The sequence below is a fragment of the Halichoerus grypus genome, chromosome 13 (assembly GCF_964656455.1).
Source record: "Halichoerus grypus chromosome 13, mHalGry1.hap1.1, whole genome shotgun sequence".
Taxonomy (NCBI): domain Eukaryota; kingdom Metazoa; phylum Chordata; class Mammalia; order Carnivora; family Phocidae; genus Halichoerus; species Halichoerus grypus.
Genome location: NC_135724.1, coordinates 82,957,450 through 82,971,997, shown reverse-complemented (window position 1 = coordinate 82,971,997; position 14,548 = coordinate 82,957,450). Strand labels below are relative to the sequence as shown.

Below are 14,548 nucleotides of genomic sequence, written 5' to 3'. Positions count from 1 at the left end.
CAAAGTACTTCATCTTGTTATATAAAATCCATTTTTTTTGCTATTAAAACCAAAAGGTAAGGGCAGTTCTTGAATATATAGGTGAGGTATTGTGAAAACATAAAAAAGAAATTAAAAAAGTAATCTCTGGCTTTAAAGTAGAAAAATACCCAAACGAAACAACACAAAAGCAGTCAAAATTATATACTTCCAATTGTGTGTGAGCTCCCACACATGCGTATCTGCTAGCAGCACATACAAAAGTAATTAGAATATTTAAAAGTATATAAGGCTATTTGTAGTATCATCCAAGAGCAGGTAGGTTTGCCCATGAGGAAAAAACAGCTGATCAATTCAGAAAATGCACTAGCAAGTATCTATTTGTGTTAATTCAATTCCTGTACACCTGATACCAGAAAAATATCAAAGGTCCAAACTGTTACTGGGAGCTATCAATTATTTTACTAAAATTAGCATTCAAAAAATAAAGTGTATAAACTTCAAATTCTGAAGTAATCAAATATGGGCTAACACTAAGACTAAATAGAATCTCCATGAATAAGTTCTAAATTATTTTAAAGGAATACAATTTTTCACTGTTTTTTTTTTTTAAGATTTTTATTTATTTGAGAGAGAGAGTGCACAAGAGGGGGGGGAGGAGGGGCAGAGGGAAAGGGAGAAGCAGACTCCCCACTGAGCAGGGAGCCCAACTCAGGCCTCGAACCCAGGACCCTGAGATCAGGACTGAGCCGAAGGCTGATGCTTAACCAACTGAGCCACCCAGGCGCCCTTTCACTGGTTTGTTTTTAAGCATATCCTGGAAGGAAAACTTTTTTCAAGTTCAACATACTTTAGAAACCTAGAAACTTTGTTTGTTTGATGTTAGTTGTCACAACTCTTTAAGAGAAAGCCAAAGTTTTCTTTCCTACTTATTATATTCCTAAGGATTTGAGTAACAAAAGATGTGTCACCATAAAGAAAAAGACAATATTGGGGTGCCTGGCTCAGTTGTTAAGCGTCTGCCTTTGGCTCAGGTCATGATCCCAGGGTCCTCAGATTGAGCCCCATATCGGGCTCCCTGATCAGCACGGGAGCCTGCCTCTCCCTTCTCCCACTCCCCCTGCTTGTGCGCTCACACACACGCTCTCTTCTCTTCTCTCTGTCAAATAAATAAAATCTTTAAAAAAAAAAAAAAGAAAGAAAGAGAAAAAAGAAAAGAAAAAAACAACATGAATAAATTTCTTTTATCTTCTTGGACCTGCCTGTTCAAATTTATATATATTTTTCTAAAATAAAATGTATTTTTCTAAAATAAATTGTTTGTAAAATTATCCTGACCATCATATCGTATCAAACATTAAGAACTCTTTTAAAGTCCACCAACAAATGATTTAGTTTTGCTATCAATACAGAGAGAAATTATAGCTCAGGAAATCATATGCTGTTAATCCAATAGGTGAAACCTATTCATCAATATATTAATTTGTCAACACTATTAGAATTATTTTAGCTACATAAAATATACTGTGTTAAAACATATTTTTATTCTATTGAAAAAAGTATCGATGTGCTAGACCTACTTAATTTTATACTTAGAATACTATTCTTTATAATTTTTTTTTTAATTTAAAGATTTTTATTTACTTATTTGACAGAGAGAGAGACAGTGAGAGGGAACACAAGCAGGGGGAGTGGGAGAGGGAGACGCAGGCCCCCCGCTGAGCAGGGAGCCCGATGCGGGGCTCGATCCCAGGACCCTGGGATCATGACCTGAGCCGAAGGCAGCCGCTCAACCGACTGAGCCACCCAGGAGCCCCAGAATACTATTCTTTAAAGTATATTTCTCTTATTTGTATCTAATGGCTTCAAATAAGAGCATACCGAAAAATGCAAATTTGTACATAAAAGTTGTTTAGCACTTTTGCTTTTTCTCAAAGTATAAGCTAGCCACATAAATTACCTCATTTAATCTTCACAATAACCCTTTAAGGTAGTAATTACTATCATCAACTCAGTTAAACAAAGTTCAGCTCAGAAAAACTAAACAACTTGTCCAAAAGCTTATATAACTTCTAAAGAGAGGCATGGGATGTTATCCCTAATCTTCTAAATCTAAATGTCCTCCTCTACAGCATCACTCTGTCCATCCAAAATGACTTGACCACTAAGATCCTGTTTCAGCATCCAACAAGAGGCTCTATTTTCCATTCAGAGAATAAAAGTGGGAAAAAAACACTATGCCTAAACAAAGTTTTATTACAGCAAATGCCAACTTTTTTTTTTTTTTTTTTTTAAAGATTTTATTTATTTAACAGAGAGAGACACAGCGAGAGAGGAAACACAAGCAGGGGGTAGTGGGAGAGAGAGAAGCAGGCTTCCCGCAGAGCAGGGAGCCCGATGTGGGGCTCGATCCCAGGACCCTGGGATCATGACCTGAGCCGAAGGCAGACGCTTAATGACTGAGCCACCCAGGTGCCCCCAAATGCCAACTTTTTAAAAAGATTTTATTTATTCATTTGAGAGAGAGAGCAGCCATGGGGGCAGGGGGGTGGAGGCAGTGAGCAGGGAGCCTGAAGCGCCAATGCAGGGCTCCATCCCATCCCAGGACCAGGAAATCATCACCTGAGCCGAAGGCAGACACTTAACCATCTGAGCTACCCAGGCGCCCCAGCAAATGCCAACTTTTAAAATCGAATGTTTGGTTTAAAAATTTGTCAATTGTTAACAATACCTCCTAAAATGGTTTTTTCAAGATCATTAACATTTCTGCACTACAATAAAATGAAGTGCTACATTCAACCATGAGAATACAATCTAAAAATAATGAAATAATTCAATTACATTGCTCAGAAATCAATAGGCTCCCAGTTACACATCAAATATCTAAATATACTACAAGTATTATTTACATCTGGTTTGCTAAAGTTAGGAAGACTTCTGGGATGTAAATCCCAGTGCAAAGATATATAGAGGTTATATAAAATAGATCTGGTAACTACATTTGACTTCAAACATTAGTTTTTACCATTAAAATACTAACCACTACTCTTTCAATCCCTATTTTATTTCCACATTTCCCCTTCATCCCCAAATTACTGTGAAATCATCATACAAGTACCTATACCTACTGTTCAAAAGTTTTAGGACTGGCTCTGTTAGGTCACCATCAGCGACCAGCTGTAAGCACATACACGGAGCATGGAGAGGCGCACAGGAATGAATGGCAAAGACTATTGTGCCAAAGCAACTCCGTATGTAACCATTCACTTACCAACATAAAAGCCCAAACCTGAAACACCAGTTCAGCCCACCTGAACCCCAAAAGAGTTAACAGAAAATCTACATCTTCTGTAAATTTAAGGAAACACTAAGATTAATTATGTCCATGGAACAAATGCATTACTTAGACCAAATCAATATAAATAAAGGAAAAAAATTCCTGTCCATCAAAGCATCTGTCAACAAAACCACACTTTTACACACCCATACACACCAGTACTCTTTAAAAGTTTTATTATCCTTTTCAGGCAAACTTTGTTATACGTAACACCTACTTCCTATTTAAATACATTTTTGGGGGGAAACGCCTGGGTGGCTCAGTCGGTTAAGTTTCTGCCTCCGGCTCTGGGATCAAGTCCTGCATCAGGCTCCTTGCTCAGCAGGAGCCTGCTTCTCCCTTTGCCTGCTTCTCTCTCTACCTGCCGCTCCCCCTGCTTCTGCTCGCTCTCTATATATCTGACAAATAAATAAATAAAATCTTTAAAAAAACAAACTTTTTTTTATAAATCCTAAAGGATTTGAAACGTACTAAAAAAAGGGAAAATATTTTAAAGAAGTTCATGGTGATTTGGCAAAAAAAAAAAAAAAAAAAAAATTGTTTAAATGCCAGTCCCTAACTTACCTGATCTGAAAAAGGAAATCCCAATTTTCATAAATTAGGCTTGGTTAATGAGATTCCACAACCACTTCATCAAAGCTTTAAGACATACAAGTTGGGAGAGAAGGCTGCTACTGCTAATTAAATCCCCAGTAGGCACAAGAAAGTTAAGAAAGTAAAGGTTCCAAAAGAGGCAGGAGCTGCCAGCCAAAATTGTGGCAAACTACCTAAAAAGATCTAACCTTATGGCTACCATGTAAGGCATCAAGAGCTCTTATCTGCAGCCAGGAGCTGGAATCCTTAGCTTGGGGCAAGTTCACACACAGTAAAACAGAATTGAGATTGTGTGCACTCTTCTTCAGAAATGAAATAATCACCCATCAACTGATGACTCCAATTAAGTCTATGCTGTGTTCAGAGGTAAGTGGAGTAAATATTTGGCTTTGAAGGCTCTGGTTTTTGATCCTGGTTTGATTGATCTAAAATTCCATGCTTGTTTAATATAAAGGACTGCCTTTAAAGCCATGCATACAATAAATGATGTTTAAAAGTTTAGGATTATTTAGAAAAGTAATTCACAGTCCCGGTTTAAGAATTCTCAAAGAAGTATTCACTGACTTTTAAGGGTCATCAATCAATTCTATAAAAATTATCACCATTTGAATTCAGTTGACTGTTTTTAATGTTATGCCACGTAACACTTTAAGGAAGAAAGATAAAAGGGACAATGAAAATAACAAAACAGAATATTTTAATTCCAAATAGTGTGGTAAGAAGGGGCTTAGACATGGGTTATTGATAATCTTTCTAGTCCAATTTCCAACATTCCACAAAAATTTTATCATAGAATATTTAATAAAATGTGATCCAGCAATCTATTTTAAGACATCTAAATTACTAAGATTATTAAAAGATAAATAAATAAGCTGCTTCCCCCACCCACCTCTTCCCAAAATACAGTTGTGGTCAAGCAAAAGGAACGAAAACTAAAAGCATAAGACTCACCTTTTGTTGACTGGTTTTTCATCCTTTTCATAGGGTCGGACAAACCACTTCCCAATCCTAACAAAGTTCTTATCCATTAGGCACCTACAATAATTACACCAAGAATTATATTTATAGTTTCAATAACAAATTAGCAAGTCACTGAATCAAATAATCGCAGATGTAATGTTATTGAAAATAAAAACATCACTAATTAAACTGTCAAAATGTTTTCTTACCACTTTAAATTTTTATGTTATAAAATGCTGAAAGAACTTTCTGACTTCGGGTGTAAATTTTTATTATGCATTATTCTTGCACATGGAAAAAATTATGCACAATTGGCAGATATAGTCCTGAATTGTCTTAAACTTCTGAATTACTTCAAATCCAAACACACTTTTGCATTATTTCAATTCTTGGGTCATCAAGAATGTTGGGGATACGGTCAGCATTCCTTAAGAGTACCTCAGAGGTATCTTCCTAGCCACTGATGCTCATTTCACAAGTTGTAATGCTGGCTTTCTGGCTTGGCATGTGATATGCAATGCTTTTGCAGAGACCTCAGAAACAGAAGCACTGCAGAGCCTCTTCTGCTTAGGTATTTTCTTTTATAGGTGTGGTGAAGCACATGGCTACGACTTTGCAGGAAACAAGGAACTGCAGCCATTTCTTCAACGGCGATTATCGGCTTCCCCTGTATCTAAGTTGTGCCTCACTTCTGTTTCCATGCTGTATTATGTACATTGTGTTTCAATGTCAAATTATAGGGTAATCTTTCCGAAGACATGTTAAATGGCAATTGAACTCAACTCATATAATACCAAAAATGCACACAATTCAATTGAAGTGACAACAATATAGACAGCTATGACCAAGTTCACTCGTGTGCAGGCAGACGACAGCTATATCCTAACTGCCATCTGGCCAATTCCGAGATGCCATCATTTGTAAGGAGTATCCCTGATTTTAAAAATATAAAAATGTGGGAGAAAATGTGCATTTTGAAATTGATGAAATAAAGTAATCCCTAACATTATTGAATGAAATGACACATATTTTGTAAGAAAAGCTGTCAGAAAGTTGGATGTAATTCTTCTATCCACCAGTAAAAGAGCTATATAGCAATTCTTTATTCAATACTCAGGCAATTCTGCACCTGGCTTTTGCCTCTGTAATTTCCATACCATCAAGGAGGATGGTGACAATTCAAGCCTTCACCCAACTCATTACAGGTTAGATGGGTTAGTAAATGGCGATGGTTTCTGCTGGCCACAATGTAACTCCCTGTGGGCAGAGCCAATTTGGAGCACCGCAGCATCAAAAAATCACTGGCTTCAACTGCTTTTATTTTGAAAATGAATTTCTACAACAATCTTCCTTGCTCACAATGTAGAAAATCATTTTTAAAGCAACCCAATCTGTTTTCCCAAGATTATAAATTAACTTGCTTTTAGGGTTAAAGACGTGACTCCATTAAAGTTAGAATAGGAAATGTGGAATACCCAATAAGGTGGAAGTATTCTCAAGAAGCAAAACTGAAAAAGTATCTCCACAGTTTATACCCTAGCTCCGAGACTTAACTGTATTCATCAGGCAGGCAGGCAGGCAGGCAGGCAGGATGGATGGATGTAAAGACATTTCCATTGAAAGACTCCAGTGTATGGTAACAGATTCCTTCCTCCAATAATACTACCAATAACTACCAATAGAATCACTACTACCACCACCTACCACATTTGATTACCAGGTGCAGTATAGCATTTAATTATTGTAAAATCTATTATGAGATAGATGCTACATGCCAAATTTTATACATGAAGAAGCTAAGGCACAGTGAGAATGTCACCTACAGAAGGTCACACAACTAACTTACAACAGAGTAGTGAGTAAGCCCAGGTATATATCTGATCACAAGGCCAGAACATTTAACTATTACCATATACTGACTCTCATGCTGTCACATTTCTACAATTCTTTCCTCATTTTCAAAGTCCAGATACAGCCTGGAATCGATGAGCCTATTTAATGTTTCTTTATTCTCTAAGAGCTGTTATGAAGTTGAAGGTGTTCTTAAAAATCGATAATGCTTAGCATGAAAGTAATGGGGCATGTAACAGGTACAAAATCACATCAAACACTAAACGTGGTCTTCTACTGCCACACATCCTCACTTAATAAATACCATTTTAAATAAAGTATTCATACTCTCATATATATATGTCTTGAAGGTCAGAATTCAAAAGAATCATTTATTCAATAACAGAAAAAACAACATGAATTTACAGTTTACGGACAGAAAAAACAAGGCTTTAGGTAGTATAATATAAAAGAAAAACAGATAAAATATCTCTGACTAAAGAAGTCAAAGTGTAAAGCTTGTTTCAAAACTCTTGCCCTTCTATGAAGTAAAAGCCACAAATTCTATTTGTTGATTTCATTCCAGTACAAACAAGGGGTTGAAGATAAAGGAGCAGCACATAGCCAAGACCACTCAAGTACAAAGGCAAAAGGCAAAAAGCTAATGAAAATCCTGAGTCTGACTCTCTGCACTAACAAATCTCCTGGAGTTCCCACTACAGATCCTACTTCTTTGTCAGGCAATGTCAAAAAAAGGTTATTATCACTAATACACAAAACAGCCATGGAAACTACTGACCCTTGAACCTGAAACTATCTGGTTCCAAATGATAGTCATAAATGACTTAGTGATTTTCAACTGCTAATCAGTTTCTATGTGATCAGTGATTTCCTATACAATGAAAGAGAAACATGCGAACACAAAATTGCTATGGGTGAAGTAGAGCTGACTCTTCAACATTCCAAGGGTTATAGGGGCTCCAACCCCCATGCAGTTGAAAATCTATGTATAACTTTTTGAATCCCCAAAAACTTAAGTACAAATACCCTATTGCTGACCAGAAGCCTTACCAATAGCATAAAGAGATTAATACAGATTTTGTGTTTTGTGTATTATATACCCTATTCTTATAATAAAGCAAGCTAGAGAAACGAAAATGTTAAGAAAATCATAAGGAAGAGGAAATACATTTATAGTACTGTACTATATTTACCCCTCCCCCCCCCCAAAAAAATACAGGCGTAGGTGGACCTGTAGAGTTCAAACCATGTTGTTCAAGGGTCAACTGCAGTATTTTTACTCAGTTTTATAAGTACTGGATTTGCAACTGATTTATCTCTGCATGAGGAACCAGTCTCAAATGTCATGTTCAGCAATGATAGAGCAGAGAGTTAGCAAAGTTACCAAGTACCTCAGAGAAGGTTGGGACAAAATTAGTGAAGTCACTGAGCACTGTGGCCCTGACCCCCAACCCAACAGAGAATTAGTTTCTCAGTTAAATGTAAAGATGGGTAAGTATGAGGATGAAGTTTCTTTTCACTCAAGAAACAGGTAAAAAGAACTCAGCAACTATCACTATCAATTTTTACACTCTTCAATCTCCCTAGTTTCAACTATACCTGATGCAAAATACAAACTTCACTCAATTTCTCTTTCTCTCTCTCATACACACAAACACAGAGAGAGAGAGAGACAGAGAGAGAGAGAGACATGGATGCTCCAAGACTAATACAGAAAGTATTTCCATCTGATGTTTTGTACTTTAGGTTATGGGAGGAAATAAGAGAGGAAGGGTGTGTCTTTGCTGAGGAAGACACTTCTACCACCTGACTGACACCTGGGACTATGTTGGCTCAAGAGCAGACTTATACTGAAGGACTAAGCCCTTGGTTCTCAATCATTTTGGGGTCATGATTCTACAGTATAAATAAATCTAATGGAAGTTATTATAGACTCCTCTCTCTCTCTCAAATAAATAAAATCTTAATAATAATAATAATTTTTTAAAAAATGGGGCACTTTGGTGGCTGAATCGGTTAAGTGGCTGCCTTCGGCTTGGGTCATGATCCCAGGGTCCTGGAATGGAACCATGCATCCAGTTCCCAGCTAAGTGGGGAGCCTGCTTCTCCCTCTCCCTCTGCCTGCCCCTCCCCGTTTGTGAGCATGCGCACGCACTCTCTAATAAATACATAAAATCTTAAAAAATAATAGTTTTTAAAAAGTTAGTATAGACTCTTTCTCCTGAAAAATTCATGGAAGAGCAAAACACTGCATGTAATTCCACAGGGTTGGTGAACGCTGTGAAGCAGATCCTAGAGTGAGAACTTCCATTATAAAACACTACCACTGATCACTACAAACCCTGCTTTGGCCTGGAATCCCTCTCATCCCAGTCTATCCTGTCCTCCTCTAATTTAATTCTATTCATCTTTCTTGTCCCAGATCAGCCAGCACAGCACTCTAACATCCACAAATCAGCACTTTTATCAACAAGTTGTAATGATTCATTTCTATGGCTCTTTTTTCCCCATGAAACTATGAGAAATCTGGGGGCAGACATAGTACCTATCTTATTTACTGGCAATATTCAACAAACATTTAAATGCCTGTTATGTAATATGCTTTACTGCTCTATACTAGTAGGTGCTCAATAAATATCTGAGAAATGAATGCTATACACTAAGGAGTGTTTTCCTATTCACAACATAACAGTGTTATTCTTCGTGTTTGCGACCATTAATCATGGGCAGCCTCATACTATTATTTGAATTTTCTTGTGTGTATATGTTCCCGGCTAGTGAATAATGTTGGGAGGAAAAATAAAATCTACATATTTCACTTTTTTTACAGCCCATCAGCTCTCACTCCACACTAAAATTATAGTTGATACTCAACATGAAGGGAATCACATAGATGCTTAAAAAAAAAAAAAAGACAGGAAGACTAGCACAACTGTCCATATACTTTAATTATACTTGAAGAACAGAATTAAATCTTTTTGAGAGATAATTCTAAAGTATAAAAACTAAAGAACGTCAGAAATATAATTTCTCCTTTTTATAATCTATAAACTTTTATTATTTTTAAGGGACAAAATTTATAGTTAACTTGACAAATATAACCTATCAGACACTCCATCTACCAAAAATTGCTTCAAATCAACATCATAAATAGCACCAAGAATGTCAGTTAACCCTAGTTGTTCACTCAGTAACCCCAGTCATTACTGAGATTTCCAAAATTACCTTACTATTAAGGTATGACATAATTTAGTAGTGTAGTATAATAGTATCTTGCAAGGTCACAATGTGATTCCAGATTTATAAAATGTTCTTTAAGCAATAATTCTAGGAAAGTATTTCTCTTTAGAAAATAATCCCCAGCCCCCTACTATCTCCCAAAAATCACTATTTCAAGAAGAAAACAGCTGCTGAAAAATAAAAATGAAATCGGGTTGTGTGTTTGTATGTGCACACACGCACGCACGTTTCTGGGTCATGCCGTATGACTCTAAATAATTAATTACAAGACCTTGACTCCAAAGTTGGCAAACCCCAATCAGTAATCCCAAATCCATGGCAGACCTGGTGTAAAATTACAAGTGCCACAGCCACAGCCTAGCTCAGCAAACTATTTCCCAGGTGGGACCACTAGGACATTTAGAAGGGAACGCTCTAGGTCCTTCTGTGCACCTCAAATTATGCGGGTGTGACAGTTTTCAAAGATTAAAAAGTCCAAGGACAGTGTTTCTCTACCACACCCTGAATCAAAGTACACTTCAGTGTTATTACATCTGATTATGGAGCTGCTCAGATAGACTAAATTTCATCTAATTTCATAACAGAAATTCCTCACCAGCATCAAAGCCTCTACCTTACCACTCCAATCTATATCAAATACACATGCATAAAAGTATCCTTCCTAAAAACTAATCTCCTTCCTAGAAATTGCTCCCAATTCCCAACCAAATAAAAGAAAGTCCTACAATTTAAAAGCTGAAGAAACCTTTTTCAACTGATCCCTTCTATCTTCATTACTTTGGGTTCCTACTGTGCCCTAGTGGATGCTGTCACCTCTGGCCAAGCAAACCCTATCATTTCCATCCTTTCCAAAATCTCTGTAAGGTTAGGCATTTTTGTAGGCCTAGCCTCACCTGAAAACATCCATTCTAATGCTATTCCAAAGAACCTCTCCTCTAATTTCAAACTTTTAGTTTGAATCAATCCCATTGTGCAGCCACAAATTTTTTTTTTTTAAGTCTTAATTCTTTCTCTGTCCTAAAAATATTAAATAGATAAATTAATTGGTCTTAGGGTGAACACGTTTCTTTCTGGATATTTACAAGTAGATACATGCTTTTATTCACCTGTGTCTGTAATGTTTATAGTGATTCTTCCTTTAAAAGAATATGCCCCTTAGATCTAAAATCTCATTTTCCTACTTCCTTTAGAGAACTGCACACTACCACAACTCAATAAAATGGGAATTTATTGATTACTCATTTTCTGCTGTTATCACATTATACCCAAGGATTCTCAATGTTGCAAAATTCAATCACCATTTCTTCAACTAGGCCTGTTCCTACCACCATGTTCTAGTGAATATATTTATTATTTTGAAATTCTTGAGCCAGCACCTCCAAGGACAGTGCTCATTTGCCCTCTGATGATCACCTCTATTAAACCACAACACCACAGGACATTGAAAGCGAGTAATATACAAATATAATGTTACTGCTATCATAATTATAATTCTAATTTTCTCCATGTTATTTTTACTGTACTTTTCCAAATGAGTATCTTCCCTCTAAACACCAACTCCTGGCAAACCAAGAAGCTCTGGGCCAAAGGCAATTTTACAGCTGTGTTATAAACTACCATGGGGTGACTATGCTGGCAATCCATTAGGAAAGCAGCACCAGTGGACTACTCTGAAGGGCCATTATGTTTTACAAATGTCCAATACTCACAGATTAAAGTCTCCCTAAATAAGTATGGACAGGATAGAGCATAATAGCTTCAAAACACCCATGTAATCTTCTATTGTGTGCAAAGCAGTGATTTGCACTTTAGAGAAAAAAAAAAAACCTTTCCATCAAAATCAGCTTATGTGTTTTATTCTAAAAACTTAAGACAATTAAAATTAAGGGGCGCCTGGGTGGCTCAGTCAGTTAAGCGTCTGCCTTCGGCTCAGGTCATGATCCCAGGGTCCTGGGATGGAGCCCCGCATCGGGCTCCCTGCTCAGCGGGGAGCCTGCTTCTCCCTCTCCCTCTGCCTCTCCCTCTGCTTGTGTTCCTGCTCTTGCTATCTCTCTCTCTCTGTCAAATAAATAAATAAAATCTTTTTTCAAAAAAAGACAAAATTAAAATATACTAACCACATTTAATTTGACAGCATTATGCCAGACACTTTTAAGCATTTCTACAAAGCTATATGAAAGCAAGATCTTCCTAAGTCCCATGTGTGATGCAAATCACTGAGGCAGCTCTAAAACTCTGGGTGATATGAACTGCACACATTTCCTGGCTTTTTTTACAGCTCTCCAACCCAATGATTTATTTCATTGAGATAAGAATTAGGTGAGAAGGATACAGTATACTATGAAAATTAAACCAATTATTATAACATGGGAGTAAGAGCCACTAAACCTGCAATATTAAAAATGCCAAATGAAGAAACTAGTGGAAGAGATCGCAGGTTTTAGTTTTCCATAATCTCTTCACAGCCTAGGTGTGAAGCAGCCTAAACTTGAGACACGAAGTGTAACCTTTAAGAAGTTCATTGTCAATACATAACAAAATCCCACTAAATTGCAAAGACTGATGAAAACAATCTGAACTAGGACATTATCAGAAAACGATAAGAAAATCAGCAGAGAGTCTATATAAGTAAAAACAAAATTAATGGTATTTTATCATTCCAAGTATTCTGCCAAAAAGGGATAATCGGTCCTTAGGAAAATAATAAGCACACTTAACTTGTCTCAGAAGAGGAAAAAATATGCATGACTGCATCATCTAAACCTGTAAAACTTAAAAGACCCAAACACTCTCAGATACTCAAATTCTGACTAAAAAAGTGAAGAATATACCAAAAGAAGCCAATAAGCCTCAAAGTTTTTTGTTTTAGAAACATATCTGTATTCTAGTAATATAACCAACACAAGTTTGGAGGATAGAGTATGAAAAGAGAGAAGACCTCAATCAAGAGGTATGACAGATTGTATATTGTTCCCAAATATGCTCTATCCCTCCCTGTCCCATTAACATCAAGTGTGGCCATGTGACTTGGGTACATCCTACAGATAGACAATACTTTCTCATCCATTTAACTTTAAGCTTGGTGGCAAATATCTCAGCCAGTGAAATGTGAGCAGAAATGACATACACCACTCCTAAACAGAGGCTTCAATGAGCTACTATGCATTTTGCCATTACTCTTTGCTCTCTATCAGGAGCCCAGCAAGTCTTTGAAAGGGCTGCTCCATCAGCATGATTCCTGCCTGGAGGCAAGAGGATATGAGGAGTGCTACCACTAAATGACTCACAGTGGGCAAGCAGCATGAGCAAGAAAAAAACTTCAATTGTTGTAAGATAGTAAGATCTTTCAGGTCTTCTGTTACTGCAGCATAACTGAGCCTAACCTGACTGTAGAAGAGGCCACTGCAAAACTTCATTAAACACTTATGACATCTTAAAGTAGGCCAGTGGCAGTCAAAATGAAGAGAATGGGACTGACCAGAGGGATATCTGGGGGGTGGAGGGGTGGGGGTTGTCCAACATTATAAGAACTATAAACCAAAGAAACACAAGACTCAGGGTACCAAGCTATTAAACAGACCATCACAAGGAAGTAGGATTAGATGAATTATATATGAACCCCAAAGAAGAGGATTAAGATTTTTTAAAACAATTACAGGAAACAGATTTCTGCTCAGCATAAGAGACTTTCAAACAATGAACTTTCTAACATCTAACTAAAGGAATGTTCTAACATCTCTCTGAAAATGAAAAGAACTCCTTTACAAAGCTGTGCTCACACAACCAGAAGTTTTCAAGGAAAGGATGGATGACCACATACAAAGGATATTACAGAACGGGATTGCAGAATTATCTGGGTAAACAGGCTAATTGACTTAATGTTGTGTCCAATTCTGAAAATAGTATTACTGATAATTCTATTCGCTCATATTAACAGCAGTTAGCCATTTATGAGCTCTTATAATGAGAAAGGTACTGTGCTGAGCAAAACAATCCTTCACCATTTTATAGGTAAAGAACAAGGGCTCTGCAAGCTTAAGTCACTTGCCCAAGTCATATATTAAAATTCAGCTGGCAGAGTAGAGATGTAAAATATCTTCCATCTCTGAAAGCAATGAAGAAATGGACTTGTAGCAATGTGTGCCCCGTAAAGATATGTAATATTACAGCCAGATATATTAGCTTCTAACTGACACCTTGAAGGAAAATGCTCTTGGGTAATCACCAGTGAGGTTTTTGGTTTTCTTAATGAACAGATGACACTGGCTAGACATACACAGTGCAGTGTATGCAAATACTGGAGAGCTATAGGAGGCATAAGTAAATGAAAGATAAAATGTTTAAAGTTAAGTGTCTGCCTTAGCATTTAAAATATTCTACACACATCAATATAGTATTACCTCAGCACCAATCAATAGCAATAAAAATGAAATTATCTTATTCTGGGTGAAGTTTACAATGTTATCTTAATTTCTATAGCGAAATTATTTTTAATAAACCACTGCAGTAACTCATCATTCTGTATACACTAGCAACTGCTGCCTTGTGGGGAAAAAAAAATCAATTTATATGACTCCTACTTAGCTG

At 36.8% G+C, this 14,548-nt stretch overlaps 1 protein-coding gene across 4 annotated transcripts in view; it reads right to left on the bottom strand.

Moving 5' to 3' along the window:
• The window catches only part of MED13L (mediator complex subunit 13L), a 298,044-nt gene that overhangs the window by 132,025 nt on the left and 151,471 nt on the right, over positions 1-14,548 (bottom strand). For all 4 annotated transcript variants that reach the window (XR_013443499.1, XM_036115853.2, XM_036115854.2 and 1 more), the window contains exon 4: positions 4,862-4,945. Coding sequence is in view for 3 of the 4 variants with exons in the window: in XM_036115853.2 (XP_035971746.1) it covers positions 4,862-4,945 (84 nt within the window). In the remaining variant the exon portion in view is untranslated. The remainder of the gene's footprint in view (positions 1-4,861; positions 4,946-14,548) is intronic.